A 27,754-nucleotide genomic window follows, 5' to 3' on the forward strand; every position below is an offset into this window, starting at 1 on the left:
CAGAAGAAGCACAGAAGAAAAGACCCTGAAAATTCCCAGGAACCTTCGGAGAAGACCAAAGAGCAGCTGGCCGAGGCAGAGCTTCGGAAGCTGAGGCAGCAGTTCCGGAAGATGGTGGACAGTCGGAAGTCCTTTAACTTCCGCTCCCAGCAGAAGATCACAAACCAGCAGTAAGTGATGCTCAGAGTTCTGTACTGAGTGAACTTGGAGAAAATTTTGGGTTTGGTTTCATGGGGCTTGTCTTCTGATGGGGCCTCTGGGGCAGGGACCCACTTGGGATAGCTTCAGTGGGGAGAGGAGATTTATTCTGAGTTCAGGGTGTCTCAGGGACTCCAAGGGGAGCAGGGCACCCATGTCTCAGGGAAGGACCCAAACAAGAAAGTGATTCTGGTTCCTGTTTCTTTCAACACATGGGTTTTGTTCTTTCTTCTCTGAATCTCAGCCGTGGCTGGTGGGAGATGGCTGCCTCCAATTCTTGAGCGACCAAAGGCCACACAAAGAGACTGTCCTTAGTCAATTCCAATCCCAAAATTCCCAGGAGAGGGAGAATCTGATTGGCTTAGCTTGGGTCTGGTGTCTGCTTCTGGCCCAGTCAGCTGTGGCCGGGGGTGGTTGAGCCATAGGACAAAAAATAGCTATGGGTATCCCCAGCGGTTCTAGCAGTGAAGGTGGGGAGTTCCCAGAGAAGGGGAAATCACCAGTCGGTGGATACCCCAAAGGACGTTTCCTGCTTGTGCATCATTATGGGATCTGCAGGCCTGAATATTTGAAATTGAGTTGCCCTAGAAATGATGGTGTGTATAGTTTCTTTGGGCAACAGAAAGGTGTTCCCTGAGGTTGAATAAACAAACATTAAACAAGCATTCTTAGATTCCGTCCAAAGAAATGTGATTCCTTAACCACATCCATAATGTTTATGCAGGCAGTAACTGCCTATTGTTAGAAAGAAAATTTTACTGTTAGATGATGTGTGAAGTCCAGAGGATAGGGAAAAGGGGTTCTTTAGATTTTCCAGGGATTGGTTCACTCAGAGCCACTGCTAGTCCATATGGGATCACTATGTGAATTAGAAAAAGGCACCCTTTCTCAAAGACCCTTTACTGCCATCTGTTGGAAACATTGTCATTATGTAGGGATTTTGTTAAAACAAGACAAAGTGTCTCTCAGAAAAGTGTAGTAAATCAACAGATCAATGATATGTTTTCAAGCAGATGGTGCTTCCTTGGGCTGTGCAGTCCACAACCTGCACATCTGTGCTGGTGACCCTGATTCACAGCCTACCCTTGGTGGGCATCAGGAAATGCCTACTTCTTGGTGTGGCTTCAGTTTTTCTTGAATCTTACTTACCCTTCTGCATCTCACTCTACCCCAATCCATTTGATCTGGTTTCACTATGGTGGAACTGAAGGGGAGGAGAGTGGAAGAGTGGAGATAAACACCCATAAATAGGAAGAGAACTGGGGTGAGGTGAGTGAGGTGCTTAGGGTGTAATATTTAAGGAGGTGCTTTTCCCCAGCGCAGACCCTGCACCTATACCACCCTGAAAATGAAGACCTCCTTAAATTTTGGGGCACCTCACTCCCCTCACTGCAGTCCCAGCCCTGCCTAAAGACAGACAAACCTTCCTTTTGCTTTTCCGACCTCACCGCACCCCCGAAAGCCTAACTCTGACTTACTATCCTGCTCTCTCTCTCTCTTTTCTCTGCACCTTAGCAAAGACCCCTCCTAAGAGGGTCTTATGGGGAGAAAAGTCCCAAGGACCAGGTTTAGAAGACAAGATGCTCTAGAACTGGGCGTGCACTCCAGTGGTCGTTAGCAACATGTGACTATTTACATTTGCAATTAATTAAAATAAATAAAATTAGAAATTCAGTTCTTCAGTTGCACCAGCCACGTTTCAAGTGCTCAATAGCCACACGTGCCTGATGGTTGCTGTCGGACAGCGCAGCTAGAGAACACTTGCATCACTGCAGAATGGTCTACTGGACAGCGCTGCTTTAGAACATCAGTCAGCAAACGGTGGCCAGTGGGCCAAGTCTGAGTGGCTGCCTGTTTTTGTAAATAAAGTTTTATTGGCACACAGCCACGCCTCTTCATTTTTGTGTTGCCTATGATTGCTTTGTTGAGTAGTTGCAATAGAGACCCTCTGGCCTGCAAAACCTAAAGTATTTACTCTTTGGCCCTTTATAGAAAAGCTTTGCAGAGTCCGCCCTTGAACATTCTTTGCTTTTCTAGAGTGGCGCTTCCAAAACTTTAAAGTGCGTACAGTTCACTTGAGGATCTTGTTACAAAGCAGATTCTGATTCAGTAGGTCCTGGATTGAGACCTGAGCTGCTGCATTTCTCCAAGCTTCCAAAGGGCGTTGAGGCAGCTAGTCTGCAAATCGCACTGAGCAGCAGGAATAGGCTGCCCAGACTTTGCCAGAAACTCGGCCTCTGTACCATTTCCTGTTGCTCAGTTGCTGTGCAGTCGCCTGAGTCTTCTTTTCTCTTTTAGAAACCCCTGGTTGCTCATGTCCCCGACACCCTCTCTTCTCCAGAGTAGACAGAGGAAGAGGAGACTCATGTCAGCCAATTTCATAAATCAGTAGCCCCCGAGTAGAAAAGTTGGTGCGGGTTAGAGGTTCCTGTGCAGCTCTGTGTTGATGCACAATTGAAAGATCCTGCCTGATGGGTTTGCCTCTTATTACCAGAGATAATTGGCTGTAAAGCCGGAATAGAAAGTCTGCAAAATCAGACAGATGCCAGTGAGCTGCTGGCAAAAGAGAACTTGGGGGCTCTCACCATGTCTAGGTAATGGGTTTTGACAGGCACAGCTGCAAATTGTTCTGAGGAGAAAAAAAAAAAAAAAAAAAAATGCCGCTCAGAGAAGGGCGGAGCAGTGGGAGTTGCAGTGAACTGGGTCAAAGGACATCTGAGTTCTGGACCTGGGTTGGAGACCTTGGGTGAGTCTCTTCCACTTGCTGGGTGGGAAGTACCCCTCTGAGTCTCCTTTCAGGACCTAGGGGTCTGAAGTGTCTGATCCAGGCAAACTCAGGGATTCAGGGTTAATCACATGCAGCTCTCCCAACAGCAAGGAAATCAAGACCCTGCAGGAGGAGCAGGAGGAGATCACCCTGCTTTTGAATCTCATCAAGTCCTCTAGGAACTTGGATCTGAATGAGAAAAACTACATGGAGCTGCGTTTCCTGCTGCAAACCAAGGAGGACTACGAGGCCCTGATTAAATCGATGAAAGTGCTGTTGGCTGAACTGGATGAGAAGGTGTGGTCTTTCTCTTAAAGGGTTAACCAGAACACCGAGCAAGGGGAAGGAGTGCGGGAGGTGTACTCCCCACCATACCCCCACAGTTGGCTTTTCTAAACGTGACTGTGGTCACTGTCTCCACCATCATTGTAACCCCTGATCTCTCAGCTCTATTGATCAATTTCCCCACTGTGGTCTCCAGTGTCTCCCCATTACAGTAAGAATAAATGCCCCAATCCTTACTGTATCAGTCAGGAGAGGTTAGATTATGCTGCAGTAACAAAATTCCCTCTCCCCAACTCAGTGGTTTAAAACAACAAAGGTTTCTTTCCCATTCATGGTTTATGTCTATCGTGGATTGGCTAGGGGCTCTTATATCCTCTCATCCTGGGGCCAGGCTGATGGGATAGCCCCCATCTTGAACATTGCCAGGTACTGTGGTAGAAAAAAGTGAGTCCTGAGGGTCTCACACTGGCAGTTGAATGCTCCAGTGACATGTGTCACTTCTGCTCATGACTCGTTGGCTCAAGATAGTCTACCAAACCGGTAAATACCCCAAATACCCATACCTACACCCAAAATAGTCAACTCTACCCATTCACAAAAGGGCCTAGGAAGTACAACCCTCATGGATCCAGAAAGCAAAGAGCTAGAGACATTTGCTGTACAGCGTTAATCCCTTACTATCATTTGAAAGGCCCTGCCTACCCCTCTAGGCTCATCCCATGTCATTCCTTCCTTAACTCTTCACACTCCAGCTGCAAAAGACCTTTTTTTTTCTTTCAAATAATGCTGAGCCTTTTCTCACCTCAGGGCCTTTGCACATGCTCCCCACACTGCCTTACCCTAGTTGCTTATCTTTATGTCTCAGCCTAAAGGTGACTTTCTCAGGGAGGCCTTCTCTATGCCCTCTCTCCGGTTTAAAGTATATCCCCCTGGTATTAGTTTCCTGGCCAGGAACAAATAGTACACTCTGTAGGGTACTTGGAGGAGTAGGGCATTCTGGAACCTGGAGTAAATACCGCAACCTCTCTTTCTTCTCACCTCTGACCCCAACTACAAGGGAGCCATTGTGGACCCTTCCCGGTTAGCTTCCTGGGGCACAGAGCAGGGTGGAGAGTGGATCTCGGGGGGCAAATAGAAGATCCCAGCGCACCCCCTTATCCTCTTTCATGTCACCCCATGGCACCTCCTTCACAGTACCTTTCACAGTGGTAATTATGCCTTAATATGGGTGTTGTCTAATGTCTTCCTAACCTGTCACCTGCGTGAGTCTGTTTTGTTCCCTACTGTACCCCCTGTTCCTATCCCAGTGTCCAGCACCTAGCAGGTCCTCAATAAATATTTACTGACTGAATGAATCTGGAAATCTCATTACACGTTTCCTCTGCTTCAAACTCTTCAGTAATTTCCGACTCTTGCTGTGATAAGGGCCCCAAGTCCCTGGTGTAATTTGCCGGCTCTGCTGCCTCAGCCCCTCCTGCCTCTTCCACCTTCTCTCCTGCCTCCTTCTCCTCTGTGCTCCATCCACACTGGCTGCCTTCATGGATCCACAGTGCTGTCTCTCACCTCCAGACCTTTGCACATGCTGTTCCCTCTGCCTGGAGTGCTGTTCCCCATCCTCTCTGCTTGGGGGAGTCTTATTCATCCTTTGCGTCTCAGCTCAAATGCTGTTTCTGCAAGATAATTGTCCCCTCATCTTTCTCTGCTACATGCCCCTACTGTGTGTGTGCAAATTACCATCTATCTCCCCTCTCCTAGGGCTCTTCGTGCTTCCTGGCTTGTTTCCAGTCCTAGATTGTAGGTTCCCTGAGGGCAGGGACCACTCTGTCTTGGTTACCATCATACCCCTGTTGTCTGGCACCAAGCAGGGGCTTAATAAAACTGATGAATGAGTGAATGAATGAATGAGTGAACAAACACATGAATGTATGAGAAAGGAGGCAATAAAAGTGAAGAAGAAAAATGGGGATGTGGATCCTCAGAAACATTAGAAAAGGCAACCTAGTTTTGGAATCCTCCAAAGAGTACGGCACTCACTGCCCAACACGAAAACCCTCTTGGTCTAATTCCATCTCAGTGTGGGCAGCTCCCAGAATCCCCTCCTGCTGTGTCCACCACACAATGCTCAGAGCTTTGTCCTTTCAAGGGGTCACTGGAGGTGAGGATATCACTGGGCCCTGCTTAGCCTCACAAAATAATTAATAAGCTGATGCCTTCCTGCTGAGCATCTAGTGTAAGCAACGTATTTCCCCATCAGCCACAGCCTTGGATAATGTCTCCCATTGGGCTGAAGCCTAATTACTTTCAGCATCACAAAAGCAGTGTCTGACATAAAGGTGCCAAAGGGAATACAGCTCTGAATTTAATCACAAGAGCTGATGCCACAGCTTCCTTTGGCAAGGAGGTGGAGCCCTAGGACTCTGGGGGTCAACTCAGGTTGGGGCAGGCATCCTTTCAGAGCATGTGATGCCACACCTAATATATGGGGGAGGATGCTGCCCTCCCAATATCAAAACAAGTCATTTGTTTTATTTCATAAGAGAGCTGGAGGGGGTTTGTGTTGAGGATGCTGCCTTGTGCATAGAACAGGAGAGGAGAACAGAGTAGAATAGGAACCTGACTTGACTTGAATCTGACTTTGTCAGTACTGATGAAGTAATTTGTTTTTGCTGTGAGGGAGTTTGTGGGGGAGTGTGTGTGTGTGTTCCAGCTAACGTCCAAAGCCTGGCTAATATCAATCATAAACAGCATTCATATACCTTACCAGTTTTGTGTGAGACCCAATGGTTCCCTTGATGCCTGATCTTTTGCTTGAGAATGTGTTGGGCTGCAAGTATTGATAATAGAATTCTTGACTGGAAGCAACTGGGAGAACAGAGGTTTGTTTTGCTCACTTAATATGATGTCTGACTAGAAATAGACCATCCCAGGGATGGTTTAGCAGCTCTACAATGATGGGTTCTTCTTTTTCTCTATGACTCTCTTGACCAGCCTTCCCCTCATGGTCACAAGATGGCTGCCAAAGCTTAGCTAGTATAATGTCTCATGTAATTGCATTCAAAAATATGGAGAAAGGATGGGAAGTTTTCGTACATGATATTCTCTTCTTATGAGAGGGAGAATATTTTACAAAATTCCTCCAGCAGATTTTCTCTGATTGGCCAGGGCTAGGGCATATGCCCATTCCTTGGCCAATCACGGGCAAAGGGAAATGGAATTTCTGTAATTGCTTTGGGGTAAACCAGGGGCAGCAGATTACAGTGCAAGCACCAAGTCTGGTCTGTTTGTTTATGGCCCTCCGGCAAAGAATGGTTTTTACATCTTAAATGTTTACTTTTTAAAGTTATGTGAGTACCTACATATTAATCTCTTGGTCCTTGAAGCCTAAAATATTTACTATTTAGCCCTTTAAGAAAAAGTTTCCCAACACCTAGTTTAGACCAATGATGATTTATCCCTTGGGTCTGGGGGCAGAGCCCACCTTCCCTAAGTAGATTACTGGCAATAAGAAAATGTTTGTATCTCGTATAACAGGAAGTATAAAGATAATGCAAGCTTCAGGGTTTGTTGATTCAGCAGCTCAATTAGGTTATCAAGGTATTTGTCTTTGTCCTTTGGGGGCAAGACAGCAGCAGCAGTTCCAGGCACCACATCCAGATGGAACAATACCTTCAGGAGAAGACAGACCATTTCTTCCTATGACTCTCTTAGGAATGAGGAAACTTTTTCCAGATGCTTCCCTACCAGACAGCCAGAGGCTCCAACTGGTCTAGTCTTGCCCATCCCTGAATAAATAAATCATAGGAAGAGTGATTAGAGTTACCATGCTTGGCTTGGATCAGTCTTCTGGGGTGGGATGGGTATGCTTCCCCAGAACACCCATGACGGGTCAACCACCCACCATGTCCACCACAGTACAGTTCTGGCTGTTGTCACCTCTGCCAGCCTCCTGGTTCTGGAACATTCTTCTGTCTTCTGTTAAGCATCTCTTGCTGCCTAAAAACCATCTTTCATCACTTTTCTGTGGTTCTTCCATGACCCTAAGTGTATGAGTAGACCAGTGGCCTTCAGAACAGGCTGAGCCTGACAACACGAAGGCTTTGGCCTAACATGTTAAAAATCAGGAGATTTCATGTAAAAATTCACATATCTGGCTTCTCTTTTAAAAAACTGGAAGATCTGGCAATAGTGGGCCTGAATTTCCTTGAAGCAACTGTAACTACATAGTGTTGTGGGTGACACTGCCAGCTGTTTACCCATTCTTTATGTTTTCCTCTCTAACAGATTCCTGACTTTATTCAGGGTGAGCATGTGCCCAGCTAAAAAGCTGCATTCCCCATCTTCCCTTGCGCCTAAAGGTAGACAATGAAATGTAAGGGGACATCTGTTAGGGGTGTCTGGGAAAGTTTTGCTTTCCAGATATAGGTCGTACCCTTCATCCATATTGCTTCCTCTACTTTCCTCCCTGGAAAATAACTGTGTGAAGGCTGGTGTAATGGCAGCCCTCTTTTGGTGGAGAAGCCGGGTGAATTACAGAGATCTTGTTTTTACCTCCTTGAGTTACTGAACTTAAGCCAGCAGTGTATTATGAGAGAAAGATAAACCATAATTTGTTTAAACCACTGTTAGTTGGGCTTTCTGTAATTTGTAGTTGCATATGTTCCTAATTGATACAAGCTGCTGCCCCTGAAGGGAGGCTGCTGAGATCTGTGCCCATAAAGGCAGAGAGAGTAAATTCTTCTGAGGAAAGCATATGTTTTTTAAAATGCTTCACTTTTTTTTTTTTTTTTTCTTTTTTTGGCCACACCGCACGGCTTGTGGGATCTTAGTTCCTCCACCAGAGGTTGAACCCAGGCCCTCAGCAGTGAAAGCGAGGAGTCCTAACCACTGGAGCACCAGGGAATTCCCAAGGAAAGCATGTTTTTAACAAGACCTGAACCTAATTGAACTTAATCATTTTTAGTTGTTGACACTTGAAATTATGAGTTACTCAACTGCCAATGCCCCTTTTTAACAGCAAATATTTGGTAATACCTCCTTTACAATCCTGAAGTGAAATTCATAGATGATATAATCCTTTATCCTTCTTCTTTTAAATCAATATGATGCCATAACTATAATACAAAGGAAAAGTAAAGGAAAGCTGCTTATACTAAAATTATATGTATTTCGATACGTGCAGGTTTTGGCCTGACTTATTGAGACCAGGGCCAGCAAATTGCTCCGCAGAGGCCCTGAGAGTAAATATTTTGGCTCTGTGGGCCACACTACTCCACTCTGCCTTCATAGTATGAAAGCAGCCATAGACAATGCAAAGAATGGGCATGGCTGTGTGCCAATAAAACTTTATTTATGAAAACAGGCAGTGGGGGGCTTCCCTGGTGGTCCAGTGGGTAAGACTCTGCGCTCCCAATGCAGGGGGCCCAGGTTCGATCCATGGTTGGGGAACTAGATCCTGCATGCATGCCGCACCTAAGAGTCTACATGCTGCAGCTAAAAAAAAAAAAAAAAAAAAAGGATCTCGCATGCCGCAATGAATATCCTGTGTCCCGCAAGTAAGACCCAGTGCAGCCAACATAAATAAATAAATATTAAACAAACAAACAAACAAAAAACAGGTAGTGGGGCAGATTTGGCCCAGGGCCTTAGTTTGCAGACTCCTGGTCTAAAAGATGTAGTCAGAGGCCAGTGTTACTGATATGCAGAATCACTGAAGTTTCCACACTGCAGCCTGATTTGGGCTTGTTGTGTCCACAACTCAAAGATGATGATCCAGGTTGTGCTGGTGTCATGATTTCAAAATGGCGGCCAACTCTTGGTAAAGTTCCAAACAAATCAACGAACGTTCTCTTGATTTATACAGTGACTACCTTCCTGGATAATTAAGTGTCTATTAAAACCTAAGGAAAAATACGGTGTGTGTATATGTAAAAGACAGTTTGATTCTAGGTACAGAAAATTATAGAGAGGTTCTTCACCTGCCTAACATCCAGAGCGGCACTGGAAAGTCAAAAGGGATGGGGGACAATTCTTGGATGTTTGGTGCTGTCTTACATGTTGCAGGGTATGTGACATCTCATGACCTGCCATTAAGTGCCACTAGCATCCTCATCATTGCAAGAGCAAAAAACAAAACAAAACAAAACAAAACAAAAAACAAAGGTTACAGACGGCTTCTTGGGGGAATAATGCCATTTCTTCTGGAAACCGTGGCTTTAGGGTCAGGTGAAATTTTCGCCCACAGGTGAGTGAAATTTACATGCACGGGTGAGAGTAAAAACCCTAAGTTGCCTCATTTTGCCCCAGACTGGCTAAGGTTGAGTTGAGCACACACCCAAGAGAGAATTAAAATTCCATTCATAGGAAAAGAAAGAACTTTGCAGTTTTTGTTTTACCACACTTGAGTTAGTGAACTGTCGCATTTGTACCCATACAGATGTTAACACAGCTGGGTTTTCTCTCTCTCTCTCTCTTTTTTTTTTTCAGATCGTTCAGATGGAAAAAAAAATTATAAACCAAAGACAGATCTTCTCAAAAATACAGGAGGCCAACAACCCCCGGAAACTGCAAAAACAGATCCACGTTTTGGAAAGCCGTTTGCATCTCGTACGTAAGGTGTTCTCTGGGGGAATTCCCTGGTGGTCCAGCGGTTAGGACTCCATGCTTCCACTGCAGGGGGCACGGATTCTATCCCTGGTCAGGGAACTAAGATCCCACATGCTGCAACGTGACCAAAAAACAACAAAAAAACACAAACTCTGCAAACAACTCTGCCTCCTTTTGCTAAGAGGGAAGAATGATGTCTGTGAAGCCGTTAGCAGAACCTACTCATCTCATTGGTTGAGTTGGGAGAAGGTGAACGATGGTGTGCACACAGGCCAGGCAGCACTCCAATCATTGTTCTGTGGGCCTGGGGTGGGAGGTGAGGGGAAGACCCTTCAACCCTCTGGCTGCCTTCTGGAAGCTTGTCTCATGCCCCAGGAGTGAGCCTTATTTTGAAACAGAGCCCTCCTCACAGGTCACTGTACACTTTGACAAGATGCTGACCACCAATGCGAAGCTCCGGAAGGAGATTGAGGACCTACGGTATGAGAAGGCTGCTTACGACAACGTCTACGAGCAGATTCATCGGCGCTTGTTGATGCAGAAGAAAACAATGAATGTGGCCATCGAGCAGTCTGCGCAGGCCTATGAGCAGAGGTGGGCTGGGGGAGAGACCCTGGGGGCAAAGATGTGTCAGCCCCCTGCTGAGCTTCCTACTCTGGGCCACCTCTACCCCCTGTGCTTACGTGTTGAGGAACCTGAAATCATCATCATAATAACTCTGAGTGCTGACTGTGTGTCGGCCAAGCGTGATGCTAGATGCTCTGGGTAGTATTTCAACCTTCACAACAGCCCTAGGAGTTATTATCCCCATTTTACAGACCAGAAAATGGAGGCTTAGAGATGCCAAAATACTTACCTGAGATCCAGATAAATGGCAGATGTGGTGGAGTTGAGATTCAAACCCCTATGCTGTACCATCTCCCCCAGGTGTCCCTGCCTCTAGTCCTAGGTGTCCCTCTCAGTCTGGGCGTCTCCCGGCTTCACACCTAGAGGGGCAAAAGGCATGCAGTTTAGTGGTGAAGAGTGCAGATTTTGGAGTCAGAGAGATCTGGGTCCATCACTACTACATTGTTGGAGGACCTCTTCGGGTGGTAGTGAGGATTAAATATGTGTATATAAGCGAGTGGCTGGGACATAGTACTTGACAAGTGGTGATGATGATGGTAATAGTGATAATGGTGATGTGTGGTGATGCTGATGGTGGTGATACTGCTGATGGTGATGATGATGCTGATGGTGGTGGTGGTGGTGATGGTGGTGAAGATCATGATGGTGGTGATGGTGTTGCTGATGGTGATGATGATCATGATGACGGTGGTGATGGTGGTGGTGATGATGATGATGATAGAAAATCATTTCCTGAGGGTGGTCTAGAGCTGTCAACTGCTGTCCTTCAGGTGAGGAAAGTTGTTCCTCTACTCCCAGAAACCTCCATGATTAAAAGGAGTGATGGTCATTGACCAGGCAGGAAGTCTGTCTGGACTGGTAGGGAGAGGGGAGGAGAAGGAAGGCGTCTCCGGACACTCAGTCTCTGTCGTGCCCCCCTCGCCCAGGCTGGAAGCCATGGCTCGAATGGCTGCCATGAAGGACCGCCAGCAGAAGGACATCTCTCAGTACAATCTGGAGATCCGAGAGTTGGAGCGTCTCTATGATCATGAAACCAAGCTCAAATCCTTCCTGCTCACCAAGCTGCATGATCGCCTTGAGTTCGAGGAGCAGTCCAAAAAGGAAGAAGGTAACGCTTTCCAGGTGTCCTCTTTTCTCTCTCTCTCTCTCAACTGAAGGTGCCCGAGTCTCCTTGTAGTAGGTTTGCCAAATTTAGCAAATAAAAGTACAAGATGTCGTTAAATTTAAATTTCACATAAACAATGAATAAAATTTTAGTCTCATGCAGTATTTGAGACATACTTATACTAAAAAATTACTTGTGGTTTATCTACAATTGGGACATATTTATACTGTTAAAATATATCATTTGTCTCAGGACTACCCTGGTGGTCCCATGGTTAAGACCCTGTGCTTCCACTGCAGTGGGCAGGGGTTCGATCCCTGGTTGGGGAACTAAGATCCTGCGTGCTGTGCAGTGTGGCCAAAGGAAAAAAATATATATTGTTTGTCTGAGATTCAAATTTAACTGGATGCCTTGGATTTTATCTGCCACCCCTAACCTGTAGGATGTGTCCTCACCCTGTGGCTCTCCTTCCATTGTTTAGAGGAGGAACTTGTGTGTCAGAGGTCCCCAAGACCACCCCCGGGCTGGGTGATTCTCAAAGAGGACTCACAAGACTCAGCAAACATAGCTATGATGTAGGGACACAAAGAAAAATCAGCAAAGAGAAAAGGTGCGTGGGGCGAAGTCCAGAGGAAACCAGGCACAAGTTTCCAGGATCTTCTCCCAGTGGAGTCACACAGGGCACGCTTAATTCCTCCAGCATCTAATTGTGACAACACATGTGAAGAGTCGTCTGCTTGGGGAGCTCATTAGAGACTCGGTGCCCAAGATTCTTACTGGAGGCTGGTCACGTAGGCGCCCTCTCCCCAGCACATACCAAAATTCCAGCTTCCCAGCAGGAAGGCAGGTGTTCGGCATAAAGCGCACTGTCTGTACAGTCTTGGCTCAGTAGCCACACTTACCATTTAGGAAAGTTTTATATCAGTGTAGGGAGCTGTTCACCATTTAAGTTCCCAGATGAAGGCCAAGGGCCAACCTTGCAAGCAGGCCTTTCTAAGGAGAGCAGTCTCAGGTCTGCTATGTTAACTCTCTCCTCAACAGATTGAAGGGAGAGCCCCCTGTGCAGCTGCATTTGCTTTTTTTTCTTTCAGCCCCTTCTGTCCCTTCCTGCTTTATGTGCAACTGTATGGCTGGAAGTGTTTTTCTGAGAAATCCCATCTCTCACTCTCTAAGATTTCAAAAACCACCTTTTGGACCTTCTGTCCATCCATCCATCCATCCATCCATCCTTCCATCCCCCATCTATCCATCCATCCATCCACCCATCCATCTTCCATCCACCCATCCATCCATCCTTCTATCCTCCATCCAGCCATCCATCCATCCTTCCATCCTCTATCCATCCATCCTTCCATCCTCCATCCACCCATCCATCCATTTACTGAGCCACTGGCTCATGCCAGCTTCCATTCTCCATGCTTGGCATGCATGGCTTCCATTTAGCCTTCACAACATCTCCAAGAGGCAGACTTTATTATTAACACTCCCAGTTGACATATGAAGGCACTGCAGCTAAGAGTGGATACATGGATATAGCCAAGGTCCTCTGCAATGTAAGTAACAGATCCAGGACCCCATCCCAAGTGTGTCTGCCCCCCAAAGCCTGAGGTCCTACTACTATCCTCTTCTCTCTCCTAATCCACTGAGCAGCCTCAAGATTCCACTATGCATCCAAGACCCGAACTGTGCAGTCAACAGGAGTTCTCCCATTCACTGCCACTCCAGTTGACTTGTGCGTCCATCCTTCCTCTTCTCACTGCCTCAGCCTTGTCATCTTTCTCATCACATCTCCTCTAGCAGCTTCTGCTGGGTCTCCCAGCCTCCAGGCTCCTCCTGTTTCTGTGACACTGCAGGGCTAAGTTCTTTATGATCAGTTGACTCCTTCCTTCATCCATCCAACCACTGCATTCCTGGTCTTCCAACAAATTTTAATGATCACCTATCCTGAAAGAGGCACCATGTTGGGGACCAGAGACAGAGCAGTGATCAAGACAGTGTTAGTCCTTGATGTCACGGAGCTTATGTTCTAGATATGGAGACACAGAAAAAACAAGCAAATAGACAAATACAAACACTTCAGGTTGTGATAGAACCTTTGAAGGAAGAAAACAAGGGATTGAGATGGAAAAGTAACAGGGATACCTCTCTTGGATAGGATGGCCAAGGAGGGGCTGTTCAGATTGTGATCTAAAGGATGAAAAGAATCCAGTTGTGCAAGGGTGAGGAATCCAGGCAGAGACAAAGGCCCAGAGGCAGGAACGTGTTAACTGGAGTATAGACACAAAGCTGGAGAAACAGGCAGAGGCCACTCCTGCAGGACTGACCATGTGCCAGGAACTGGGCTACATGTTGGGAGACAGTGGGGAATAAGACAGAGGTCCTGTCCTCCTGGAGCTGACCTTCTGTCAGGGGAGATGACAAATTGGCAAATGCAAAAGTTAATCTGATCTCTTGGGAACCCATGAGCATGATGAAGAAAACAAAACAGGGTATTTGACAGAGAGTAACCAGGGGCTGCTTTATCTAGGGTGGTCAGTGTGGGCCTCTTGGAGGAGGTGCCGTTTGGGCAGAGACTTGAATGATAGGAGGGAACCAGCCACATGGAAGCCTGGGAGAAGCACATCCCAGGAAGAAGGAATTGCAGGTGCAAAGGCCCTGAGGTGGGAGTGAGGTAGGCATATTTCTAGAACAGAGAGGAGGCCAGTATGGCTGGAGTGAGTTGATGCCAACAGGAGAGTGGTAGGAGATGAAATTGAAGGGGTGAGGAGGAGCCAGACCACACAGGCTCTTATAGGCTGCACAGGGAGCTCACGCTGATTCTAAGTGTGGTGGGAAGCTATCAGAGGATTTAGGCAGACTAGTGACTGAGTCTGATAGAGACCAGGCACTGAGGGGTAGAGGGGATCAGATCTTAAATGATGCTGAGAAACTTCAGCTTCATCCCAGGGACGGTAGGGAGCCACACATGAAAAGGGGTCACGTGGCCAGATGTGCCTAGGAAGATCTAGAAAGATCCTTCCGATCACCATGTGGAGGCCAAATCAGAGAGACAAGACTGGATTCAGGAGAGGTGGGGCTATTGCAGGCATCAGGCTGGGGAGCAAGGCTTGGAGAACTTTCTTGGTTCTAATGCCTTGAATCTGCCAAGCTCTGAGCCTGCTTAAGGCCCTCTGCCAACAGGGCTTCCCCGGCCTTCATCCTGCTCATGTCACCTCCTTCCCTGGCCACGCAGCTCCCCCATCACAGCACCTACTACATCTCCTCCATTGCCTGGGCCACAATGGTAATTATTGGATTTCTTTTTCTGTTTACTTGGTTATCTCTTTTTCTTTTCTCTTTGTGGCTGATTCCTCCACTAAAAGCTCTGTGGGGCAGTGACTTTGTAGCTACGGAGCCCAGCACAGTGTCTGGAACATAGTAGACGATCAATTAGATATTTGCGAAGTGACTAAGGAGGGAAGCTGCCACTCCATCTCATGGGAAAGTCTAGCCTTCTCCTCAGGGCACAATGATAATGCTACGGAGCACATCCCTCCACTGGGCACTACTCTGAGCGGCTTCCCTTTCAGACTCATGGTTGCCAGTTCTTCCTTTTCTAGCTCTCAAGGCAAAGAAGCATGGGAAGAAGAACAAGGGTGAGAGTTTTGAGAGCTATGAGGTGGCTTACCTCCGGCTGCTGAAGCTGATGAAGAATGGCAACCTGAATCAGCTCATCGAGGAGTTTCTGGCCAAGGAGGAGAAGAACTTTGCTCGGTTCACGTATGTCACAGAGCTCAACAATGACATGGAGATGATGCACAAGAAGACTGAGAGAATCCAGGTCAGGGCACCTCTTCTTTCCCAGGCCAGGGGCCCACCTGCTCCCACAGCAGCCTTCCCCAAAGTGGGTTCCTTGGAACACCCCTTGAGATACTCTGCAGAAAAAAGGGCTTCAAGTCAAAAAAGTTTAGGAAATACTATATTCCCCCAGTGTTCTCCCCCCTACATTTTAACCTTCCTGAGATTAGTATTTGTCTTCCAGTTGATACATACACTTAATGTGTTCATGTCCCCTCACCCCCAATAAGTGACATTTAAAATCCGTGGTATGTCTTATAATCCAGAGTTCAGTAAACTATAGCCACAGCCAGATATGCCCTTTGGCCTGTTTTTGTACAGTCCATGAGCTAAGAATGGTTTCACATTTTTAAAGGGTTGTGAGGAAACAAAATATGCAAGACAGACCATATGTGGGTTGCAAAGCCCAAAATATCGACAATCTGGCCCTTTGCCTTAAAAGCTGGCTGACCCCTGTTAATCAACAGCTTCACAGAATTGAGGAGAGATGGTAAACTGATCTTGGAGAGAGTTGATGTATATGAGCATAATAAAGGCTCTGGCAAATCCTACAGTAAAGAAACTATTTACCTTGTTGAATCCATAATTTCCCAAACTTAATTGGCTCCCTGGGCTACTTCGCAGAACACACGTAACCAGCCTTTGGAACTGTCTGCACAGGAGAGAGTCTAAACTCCTTAGCGTGACACTCCAGTCCCTTCAAAATTTGGCTTCAACCTGCCCCTGCATGCTCAGCTCCCATCACGACCCCCAAGGCACTCTCATCAGCTGCCAGTCCCAGCTTTCCCCTGCCTTTCCCTCCTCTGAGCCTTTCCTCATGCTATTCCCCGCCCCTCCCACTTTTCTTCTGATGCAATACCGCTCATTAGTCCTGACAGATGTCACCTCCTCTGGGAATTCATTACTCTTTCCTCTGAGGTCCCTGTGCTCAGTGGGGACTGAGGGGAGCCCTTCCTTTTGCAATGTCACTGTTTCCTGAATGTGGGGCCATGTGCAAGTAGATATGCCTGTGGGAAAATGTAATTCAGAAAAATATAAGGAAAAAGTACAGGTCACCAAAATATCACCACTCAGAGATACTGCCAATAAATATTTTGGTGACATTGCTTTATGAAGGCAGTGTGCACTTAAGCACGTGTCCGCGCGTGCACACACACACATACACACACACACACCCCTAGATGCCCATTTATAGTACTGGGTGTATACTAGATAGTTCATGCTGTTTAATAAACTTTTTTCTTCAACAATTCATCATAGATACTGCCCAACATCTTCTATGTTCTTTTTAGTGGCTTCTGGAGACCCTAGATGCTCTGTGGTAGTATCACAAAATGCTTCTTAAAAAAACAGATTCCCTAGGCCCTATCCCATACCTACAAACCTAGATTCTCTGAGAATAAGCCAGGAATCTGCATTTAAACCATATATTTTAAAAAATTTATTAATTAATTTATTTTTGGCTGCATTGGGTCTTCGTTGCGGTGCGCAGGCTTCTCACTGCGGTGGCTTCTCTTGTTGCGGAGCACGGGCTCTAGGCGCGCGGGCTTCAGTAGTTGTGGCACGTGGGCTCAGTAGTTTTGGCTCGCGGGCTCCAGAGCGCAGGCTCAGCACTTTCAGCGCATGGGCCTAGCTGCTCCGCGGCATGTGGGATCTTCCGGGACCAGGGCTCAAACCCGTGTCCCCTGCATTGGCAGGCAGACTCCCAGCCACTGCGCCACCAGGGAAGCCCTAAACCATATTTTAATTTGAGACCCTTTCCCCCCCATGATGTAAATGTACCATCGTTTACTTAACCAATCCCCAACCGGTAGACATGCAGGTTGTCCCTAACAGAGATTACAGTTAATAGCACAAGGGACAGCCTTGAGTGGCCACCTTGCCCACATGTCCTATTGTTTCCATGGGACAGGCTCCTAGAAATGGTATTGCCCCATCAAAAGGTGCGTGCCTTTTACATTTGGACACACTGTTCTAGCCCAGGAGTTCTCAAATCTAGTCCCTGGACCAGCAGCAGCAGCATCTCCTGGGAACTTGAGAGAAATGCGCATTCGTGGGCCTCACGCAGACATACTGAATCAGAACCTCTGGTGTGGGGTCCAGATAGCTGTGTTTTCACAAACCCCCAGGTGATTCTGATTCATGCTAGAGTTTGAGAACCCCTGCTCTGGAGCTGCCCGTCCATTACCATAACCATCAGCCACATGGGGCGATTTAAGTTTAAATCAATTTAAATTAAATTAAAAAATGAGCTCCTCAGTGGGACTAGCCACATTGCAAGTGCTCTGTGCCCATGCGTGGCTAGTGGCTGCAGTGCTGGATGGCACAGATAGAACGTTGCCACCATTGCAGCAAATCCTACTGATTATACACAATTCTCCAGAAAGGATGAACTACCCACCTGCTCATGCCTGCATCCTCCTTTTAATTCAGAAACATCAGAAAGAACCTCCATGGACATAAGAGGGGTCCAGGGGTTCTGGGGCTACTTGAAATGGATAATTTAAATCCTCACCAACGCCTCGAGGCATTGGTTTATTTTTAAGTGTGTTGGGGAGGGGAGCACTTGCTTTTCCTTATGGTCTGGTTCTCTCCTGAGCAGAATGAGGTTATCCGCTCGCAATCCCAGCAGAAATCATCCCATGAGGACAACTGCTCCATCCTGAGACAGCTGGAGGTAAGGCCAGGGTGGGGAGGGAGGGATGCAGGAGTCTCCATTGTCTGTCAGGTGACCTGTCAGTTGGTTCTCAGGAGGAGGAAGATGTCTGCCCCGTGACTATTTACTGGTCTGGGTCATGTCTTGACATGTCCCGACCTTTTGTTACAGGCAGCCTCTGCTATGGATGTTGCTGCAGAATTTTGTCCCTAAGGCCCTCTTTGTCCATTTTAAAGACTCTCCCACTTCAGGGAGCCTATCCCAGGCCCTTGCGCCTATAATTTCATCCCAGGCTGGTAAATTCCAGACAGATCTCTGCCTCAGTCTTTTCTTCTCTCTCCCCCTTGTCCTGGCTGTGGCCTGTTCTCAATCAATAATAGTAATTACAAACATTTCCTGAGCCATTACTACATACTAGGCACTGGGCTAAGTGCTTTGCTTGCATTATCTCATTTAATCCTCACAACAGCTCTCTGAGGTAGGTGATATGATCTATTTTACAGATGAGGAAAATGAGGTTCAGGGAAGTAATCGCCAACATCATGGAGCTGGGATACTGCACGAGCTTTGCATTGCATTCAGCTGCTAATAATAGGGACCCAAAATAACAGTGGCCTAAGCAATAGAAGTTTATTTACTTTGTTAAAACATGAATCTGGAGATAAACACTTCAGGGCTGGTCATGATGTCATCAGTAACCCAGGCTTCTCCTTTCAGTTTTTCCATCTTTAGTGTGTGGCTTACATTCTCAAGGATGCCTCATGATTGTATTATAGCTGCCAATGGCCCAGCCATCACATACACATTCCAAGCAGAAAGAAAGTAGGGAAGGAAAAAAAGGCCTTGCTAATTGAGTTAGTCAGCTTAAAAGTTTTTTCCCTGAATTCTCAGCCAGTGACTTCTGTATCTATGTCTCACTGGCCATCCCTATTGCAAAGGAGGGTTGGAGATATAACTTTTAGCTGGCACATTGCCACCCCAAATACAATCAGCATTTTGCTATTAAGGTATAAGGGGAGAATGGATAGCAAATGTCTGACAAAGATATGAACCAGAGAGTTTGACTGCAAAGCCCTGTTCTAATCCAGTAGTTCCTGGCCCAGGAACTACACTCCTTGGTCATTTCCCTTCCTTTCTCTGTGGCTTATTTCTACTCTTGGCACGCAGGTGGCAGAAAGGGTTGGCCATGCCATTCTCTCATGCACCACTGGAGGGCAGCAAAGCACCTCTCAGGCTCAGCAACCTCTCCCAGGACTCAGGAATGGGGAATGTAGACTTGCAGGCAGGGCCCAAGTTCAAGGAGACCCTCCTCAAGTTGGACACATGCTTGGGGTCCCACATCCTTGGCTCTGAGCCATCCAGTGTCCAAACGCTTCCTTGGGGTTGGGACTGGTGCTGTTCTGCCTCTCGGGGTTTTGAAGGCCTAAAGGGGAACACAGTTTGGGGAGGCTGACCAGGCAACCCCAAGCATCTCTCCCACCTCTTCCTGAAGTCCTCCAGCAGCTCTTTGTTCCTTGGGCTTTAGTAGGAACTCCTGGAGCCTCTTTTCAAATGCAAATACTCTAAGCAAGAGAATTTGTCTTAATAGCAATGGGCTCACTTAGAACCCACTTTTCTTACCCCCCTGCTAAAGATCGCTTCCACCTCCTCTACTCTTGGAACATTTCCACTTAACTTCCATTTCGTCGTCCCCTCTGGGAGAAGTGGTGGGAGCAGTCCTTTAATGGGAGGGTTTTGCATAGGAGTTAAGCAACCAGGCCCTGGGAACAAACGCTTGGGTATGACTCCCAGAAGAGTCGCTTCCTGGCTGTGTGACTTTGAGAAAGTGACTTAACCTCTCTGAGGCTCCGTTGTCTCACCTGTAAAATGGGGATAAAAATTGTACTCACTTTGTAGGGCCGTGAAGATTGAATAAAATCCTGCATGTACACGTTTGGCACACTGCAGGGCAGAGAGCTATAAACATAGCTATCATTATTGTTGTTGTTTATCCTGTAAGTCAATAAAACCTCAAATCACCATCATCTTGTTACCAAATAATTGTCCAAATAAAGAGTTGTGCCCATGGTCAGGTATTAGACAACTCAATACAGAGGAGCTAAACACAAGTTCACTTTTCTTCTCTGACCTCAATATTCCTCATCTGAAAACTGGGGCAGTTGTGAGGATAAGTTAAGATGATGTGTGTAATGTGCCTGGAACATTTTAGGTGCTGGACATGTGTTATCACTGTCACATCAGGCTTTAAGAAATGTTTTTAATCATGTGATCTGGGTTTTTTTGGCCATGCCGCGCAGCTAGGATCTTAGTTCCGTGACCAGGGATCGAACTCATGCCCTCTGCAGTGGAAGCACAGAGTCCTAACCACTGGACCGCCAGGGAGTTCTCAACCATGTGATCTTTTAATGCACCTTTAGAAAATGAGGGGGGGCTCTTGCTGTCATATGAGGAAATGGAGCCCTGGGAACTGAATATTCCAGTGTTTGGGACAGAGGAAGCTGCCTGGTGTGGTGGTTGAGAGACAGTTCAAACCATGGCTTCCCTCTCCTGGCTGTATTCCTTAGAGCCTCAGTTTCCTCACCTGGAAAATGGGGGTGTGGATAGGGCCCTTTGGGATCCTTATTTGGAATGGTCCGTACGGAGCTGGTGGGAACAAGGCTGGTCCTTCCAGGGCCCAGTTCACCTTTGCAAGCTGAGAACTCAGCGGGAGAGGCAGGAAGCCACTGAAGCACTCATCCCAGAGCAGCGATTCTCAGTCTGGGCTGCAAGTCAGAATCACCTCGGAGGCTTTAAAATTCCTGATGCCCAGGCTGCATCCCAGACCAAGATGTCTAAATCTCTGAGGCTGGAGTTTGGGCAGCAAATGTTTTAACACTCCCAGGTGATACCAATATGAAGCCAAAATTGTGATCCAGTGGACTCACAGAGGTTCTCAAATTTTATCATGCATCAGGATCACCTGCACTAAATACAGATTGCCAGGCCCACCCCCAGAGCCTCTGATTCGGTCGGTCTGGACTGGATCCCAGGAATCTGCATTTCTAACAAGTTCCCTGGTGAAACTGATGCTGCTCGTCCTGGGACCCCACTTGGAGAACCACTGTGCTCTAATGTGATTTAAACTGAGTGGTGAAATTGGTTTGTTGGATTGCAACCAGCATTTAAAAATAACAAGATAGAATAGAACAGAACAGAATGGAAAATACTAGAACACACAATAAGAATATGATTTGTGAATCTATAATTTCATTTGATTAGATAAATATATAAAAATACACACATGTATATAAGTATTGGGCTGCAATGTAAAATGTATTTCTTCCTGTGGGCCATTTTTAAAAAATGAGTCACCAGCTTTTAAAAAATACTGTAATCCAGTACACATGTAGACACACATACACATATGTAAGTAAACAAAACTTACATTAAACAATATCTACCCTCACTACCTGCAATGCATGGTAGTATTTTCTCTTCCTTTCTTTTCTGATCATTTTATTTCATTTTTTAAAAAAATTGTGGATTGAGGCCCATTAAATTGATCTTGCACCCCTTTAGAGGTTTGCAAACCTGCACTTTGGAGATCCTGGCTCCAGAGGGTCCTAAATCCTCATCCCCAGCGAAAGTTCTCATGTGAGGGCTCAGCCCAGGGTGGTGACCTGGCTGACCTGGATGGGAATTGGGGTCTGCCACAGGAGAAACTAAAGAAGACCACGGAGGAGGCAGATATGTATGAGAACAACTACAAGGAGATCAACAAGACCTTGGAGTATCTCAAGAACTCGGTTGAGAATCTGTTTAAGAAGATAAATTGTGATGCCACCAAGATCCTGGTACAGTTAGGGGAGACAGGGAAAATCACCGATACCAACCTCCCACAGTACTTTGGTGAGTTGAGCTGGGGTAGCAACCATTTCCAGAGATTTCTATGACCAGGCCCAAGGACTTGTTCTTTTGGAGGTAGTGAGCCTGGTGGTGAAGCATGTGGATACTAAAGCCAGGTTGGTTGGGTTCAAATCTTGGTTCTACTCTTACTAGCTGTGTGACTTTGGGCAACTTTCTGAACCTCTCTGTGCTTTAGTTTTTTCATCCAAAAAAATATTGGGAGGATTAAATAAATGAGGAGTTCTTAGGGAAATAGTACATGATCATCTCAATAGATGCAGAAGGAAGTATTTGACATAATTCAACATCCATTCATGATAAAAACTCTCAACAAACTAGAACTAGAAGGAAACTTTCTTACCTGATAAAGGGCATCTACAAAAACACCTACAGCTAACCTCATACTTAATGGTGAAAAAACTGAACGTTTTTCTTCTAAGATCAGGAACAAGGCAAAGATGTTTGCTCTCGCAACTCCCATTCAATATTGTGTTGGTGGTCCTCGATAAGGAAATCAGGCGACAAAAAGAAATGCAAGGCATTTAGATTGGAAAGGAAGAAATAAAGTGCTCAGAGCAGTGCCTGGCATGTAGCAAATGCCTATTAACTATAACACACATTTCTAGGCATAGGCCTTGAACTTAGGATAGAGAGGGAGGATGCACCTACAGAGATCATGACAATTTAGAATGAATGGCTTCCACTACTCTTAGAATAAAATCTAAGGTTCTTAATACAATCTGTTTTTGAGAGGTTCCCAAGACACCTCCCTCCTCACCAGTTTCAGTGATTCACTAGGAGGGCTCCTGGATTCAGCATATAGTCATATTCATGGCTCTGATTTATTATAGCAAAAGGATACAAAACAAAATCAGCAAAGGAAAAAGGGGCTTGGGGTGAAGTCTGGAGGAAACCAGGAGCAATCTTCTAAGGGTCCTCTTCCAATGGGTTCACACAGAATGAGCTTAATTCCTCCAGCAATGGGTTGTGACAACACAAGTGAAATGTTGTCAACCAGAGAAGCTCATTGGATACTCATTGCCCAGGGTTTGGATTGGGGGCTCATCATATAGGCACCTCCAGCATGACACATACCCAAATTCCAGACTCCCAGAAAGAATAGTGAGTATTCAGCATAAATCACATTTTTTATACCACAGTTTAGGCACGATGAGCCACTCTTTTAACAGTTAATGGTAGTGGGGACCTTCCTGAAATTCAAGTTCCCTGATGCTATCCAAGGGCCAATCTGGTAAGCAGCCCTTTCTAAGAGCAGTCAGGCTTTGCTGCGTTAACTCTTTCTTACCCACAGCCTATCAGGTTCTTTATAGCCTGGCCCCTGCTTACATTTTTCATCATCTCTTGTCCTGCTCTCCCTCCTTTCTCACCACATCCAGCCACAGTGCTCTCCTCTCTGTATTTTCAAATCCCTCCCCCAACTCATCCCCGCCACAGAGCCTTTGCATGGGCTATTCCTGGGATACTCATCCCATGCCCAGTTCCTCCTCATTCTCAGATCTCAGTTTAAATGCCCTCCCTCCAGCAAGGCCTCCCTCTGCTGCCCCATATGAAGCTGGTCCTCCCCCACCCACTATTATTCACTCTTATAGCAGTCCTATTATTTAATACTCGCCCAGTTTGTCTCTATGTACAGGTAATTCTCATTATCTGAATCTATGAGGTTCTTGAGATCCAATAGCAAGGTTCAGATGCAAATCTTTTTGGTTCCTGATTTTCAGAGAGAATAGAAACGGTATGGGTTGTGTGAGTTTTTTTCAAAAAAATTATCCAGATCCAGTAGTTACTGAATTCAGATAATAGGCATCTGGATAGTGAGGGATAGATGTATTTATTTGCTGAACTTGCCTTTCTCTCCGTCCCCCCATTCATACTGAAGCTTATGAGCTTCATCAGGACAGGGACTGCATCTCTGTTATTGTTTATCGTCATTTTGTTTTTCTTCCATGCTTTGTAGCACCATGCCTGGCATGATAGGTATCCAATAATAATTTGTGGAATGAATGAATAAATGAATGAATGAATTATTTTGGTGACTCCATGAGGCTATGAAACACGGTGGGAAGGGCAGCTCCTTCAAACTCAGATACAGCAGTGAGGAAAAAATCCATAGTTTAAGGCAGAGCTTGCCCAGGGCTCCCAATTTTTAGTGTAACCCAGTGTTCCTCAATCTTCTTTTCATTATTGTCCCCTAAGGAGCCTTTTTATTTTTTTTATTTAATTTAAAAAAATTTGTTTAAATAAATTTATTTATTTATTTTTGGCTCTGTTGGGTCTTTGTTGCTGCACGCGGACTTTCTCTAGTTGCGGAGAACAGGAGCTACTCTTTGTTGTAGTGCTCGGGCTTCTCATTGCTGTGGCTTCTCTTGTTGCGGAGCACTGGCTCTAGGTGCGTGGGTGTCAGTAGTTGTGGCACGTGGGCTCAGTAGTTGTGGCTCGTGGGCTCTAGAGTTCAGGCTCAGTAGTTGTGGCATACGGACATAGTTGCTCTGCAGCATGTGGGATCTTCCCGGACCAGGGCTTGAACCCGTGTCCCCTGCCTTGGCAGGAGGATTCTCAACCACTGTGCCACCAGGGAAGCCCTAAGGAGCCTTTTTAGACATTCTTTTCCCAACTGCTCTGCCTCGTGGAATTTTAATACAGTTCATATACCATATAACTGTTTACGTCGTGTATGTATATCTGTACTTTATATATTAAAGAGTCAGATTACTTTTGCTTCTCAAGAACCAAATTGTGCCCTCTAGGGAACGTGTGATGTAACCCAAGAGAAAGCCTTGTCCTTATAGGAGCTCATGACCTGCTCCACTTCCTGTTGCTACCATTCATCTCCAGCAGGGGGCGCAACCTCTAGCTCCCCCCGGGACTCCGGTCTCCCGGCAGCCCTCTTGGTTCTGCTTATTTTTTTCCAGCCATCATTGAAAAGAAGACCAACGACCTGCTGCTGTTAGAATCCTACAAGCAGATCATGGAAATGGAAGTGGCAGAGGCGGACGTCCCGCCACCCTTCATCAACCCCTTCTGGGGCGGCTCTGCCCTCCTCAAACCTGCAGAACCCATCAAGGTCATACCCCCAGTGCTCGGGGCTGACCCCTTTAGCGACAGGTTGGATGAAGGTGAGTTCTTTCTTCCCGGACTTCTCTTTCTACCGCGCAATGACTCAGCCACAGATTCTGAAGTTTAGTTATCCTGGGTACTTTTAAAAAATTGCAACAACTTTGTGACCATTTCATGAACCTTAAAATGTGCAAAATTCCCAGGTTGTCAAGTTATGGGCACAGGAGATTCCCTGATCCCGGCTCCCACCCTCACCCTATGCTCTTGAGACTCGCTCCTCCATCTGTGACCTCCTTTCCGCAGCCCCATCCACGTCCCCCAACCCCGTGGTTGAAGCGCCCGAGACGGTTCACGCCAGAGCTGAACTGTGGCCCTGCGGGCGCCTGCGCATTGATCTTCTTTGCTTTCGGAGGCAGAAGGTCATGATACTCCTCCTCGTGGGGGTCTGCCCTTCTCTCCGAAGGTGGGGATATAATCGGCCCCACATGGTTTTTGGAGGGCAGTTTGGCAACACGTTCGGGAAGCCTGAGAAATGGTTATGTTACTGAGCCAGGTTCGGTTTTTGCAATACGCAGCAAGCCAAACGCTGAGACGTGGAGGGTTGCAGCTGAGACGGGGGTTATTCACAAGGCAGCGAAGCGAGGAGATGAGGTGGGAGAACAAATCTCCAAAATCTGCCTCCCCGAAAGCAAGGGGCTCGGGTATTTATGGAATAAAGAATAAAGAAGCAGGGTGGTCTGAGGCGTGGGGAGTGTGAGGAAAGGCAATTGGAAAACGGTGCGGTAATCGGGGTTCTGTGCCGGTGTAACTAGGCTGTGGGCCTCTGCACGTTCAAGAGGTCATCCAGTGACACTCGCACGTGCCCAGTTGAAGGATTGGTGGTTCCTTCCAGTGTTAACCAGCTCACCTGGAACTAGACATAGCTGAATCCAAGCTCCTGGAAAACAACTCAGGCAAACACATTGTTTAGGCTACATGCTGCTTGGAGGACAAGCAAGTCTTTTGTAGCAATAATTAAAACGACCTTGCTTAGTGAAGACAGGTTACAGGTGAAATGGGGTTGACTAATGATTACCCACGGTTTCAGATACACACGTTGAGCCTGTAATCTCGCTTGTGGGGATTGGCCCTTCAAAGAAAAACTTATTCAAGTGTTAAAGATGGAAGTAGGAGGGTGATTGAACTGGAAATGACTGAAATGCTCACCCGTTAGAGATTGGTTAAATAAGTTATAGTTCACCCATGCATGCCACGGAATACTATGCAGCCACTAAAAAGAATGCAGTGGGCCGACATGAACTGACATGTATATATGGCATCTAGTGGCTGGGGATGCTGCTAAAAATCGTGCAGTGCACAGGACAGCCCTTCACAACCTGATTTATAATAGAGAGAGGGGGAGAGAGAGAGAAGGAAGGAGGAGGAGGAGGAGGAAGGGAAGGAGGAAGTTATCTTGATGATACATACAAAAACGAAGAGGTTGTATACTGCTGACTTACAGTGGTTATTTCTGGGTGGTGGTTTGCCGAGAACTTTGCATTTCTAAGTTAATTCTGTATTGCTTAGAATTTTCTTTTACAATGACCTTGCATGACTTGAGTAATCAGAGGAAAAAATTTGGTTTTTTTAAAAGCTGCCCCTCTTCTGTGAGCAACGTTTCAAGTGTGCAGGTGTGCCAAGGATGGAGGGAGGGGACGGCCAACATGCACGCTTGCACAGATGCACAGGCGTACACACACCTCCTGTTTGATTTATTCAAGGCACCTGAGACTTAGCAGGAGTGAAAACTGGGCCTGATATTAGCCACCTTAGCACAGCTTCCCTTGGCCCTTTGAGTTCTTAAAGGAGGAGGGTGGCAGGGCACAGCTGCTGAGAACACTGCCCTCACAAGGTCAGGAATGTACAGATGAGGTCTTCATTTCTGTTCAAGGCAATGTTGATAAACATTAGGTTCTCTTAGCCCACTAGCCTCTATGGCTTGTATGTGTGAATTAGAAGAGGCAACCCGCTCTGGGCAGATTAATTAGGAAAAGGAGCCCCTGATGGGTAGACATGGCTTGGCAATCAAGTGGGGGGCTGAATTTCAGCCCTGTAGAAACAGGTGTCTTTGTGCAATCTATATCCTGAGAAACTGCACATGGTGACCCTATCTCCTTGATACTAAACCAAACTCATCTTTACATCCTCATCTTGGAGAAAAAAAACAGTTATTGTCTGGCCATCCCTGAGCAGTACATCTCTGCCTGTCCTCCCCCTCCCTGGACTTTGAGAATTTTTACACTCCAACCCCCAGCACTATGGAGGGACACCAAACCAGGCTTGGACATCCTTGAACAGGGCAGAGAGACACTGTCCCTGGGAAGGAAGCCCACCCCCTGCTGTGCTGGGTTTGATTTCCAAACTCCTCACACGAGTCCCATCTTTGGCACAGTGGACCAACCCCTGGACCACAGCAGCCTTCGGCAAATGGTGCTCAGCCATTACACCGCAAGAGAGTCTAGAAGCAGGGATTTACGCATGGAGAGCGTGCCTGAAAATGGGGACGATCTGAGGCCCAAGAAGAAGTTAACGGTCTGAGGTGGACATGGCCATGTTTGTACCATAACCAGAGAGAGTAAATGTTTTGTTCCGTAACCCTGGTGCCTCTTCACACTCATTACTAAGAGACTGGAGTGCTGGAGCCACCCCAGGATGGGGTAGAGGAGCAGGAGGGTCG

The 27,754-nt window shown here is 46.6% G+C and overlaps 1 protein-coding gene across 1 annotated transcript; it reads left to right on the plus strand.

The window, feature by feature from the left end:
- Positions 1 to 27,615, plus strand: CCDC63 (coiled-coil domain containing 63). The gene is made up of 10 exons (XM_068563647.1): positions 1 to 170; positions 3,073 to 3,262; positions 9,734 to 9,853; positions 10,266 to 10,447; positions 11,407 to 11,588; positions 15,185 to 15,405; positions 18,025 to 18,099; positions 21,774 to 21,966; positions 24,894 to 25,097; positions 27,470 to 27,615. The coding sequence occupies exons 1-10, from the start codon at positions 112 to 114 to the stop codon at positions 27,613 to 27,615; spliced, it is 1,572 nt and encodes a 523-aa protein (XP_068419748.1). The 5' UTR covers positions 1 to 111.
- The last annotated feature ends 139 nt before the right edge of the window (positions 27,616 to 27,754 follow it).

Source organism: Eschrichtius robustus, chromosome 14, assembly GCF_028021215.1.
Source record: "Eschrichtius robustus isolate mEscRob2 chromosome 14, mEscRob2.pri, whole genome shotgun sequence".
Classification (NCBI taxonomy): domain Eukaryota; kingdom Metazoa; phylum Chordata; class Mammalia; order Artiodactyla; family Eschrichtiidae; genus Eschrichtius; species Eschrichtius robustus.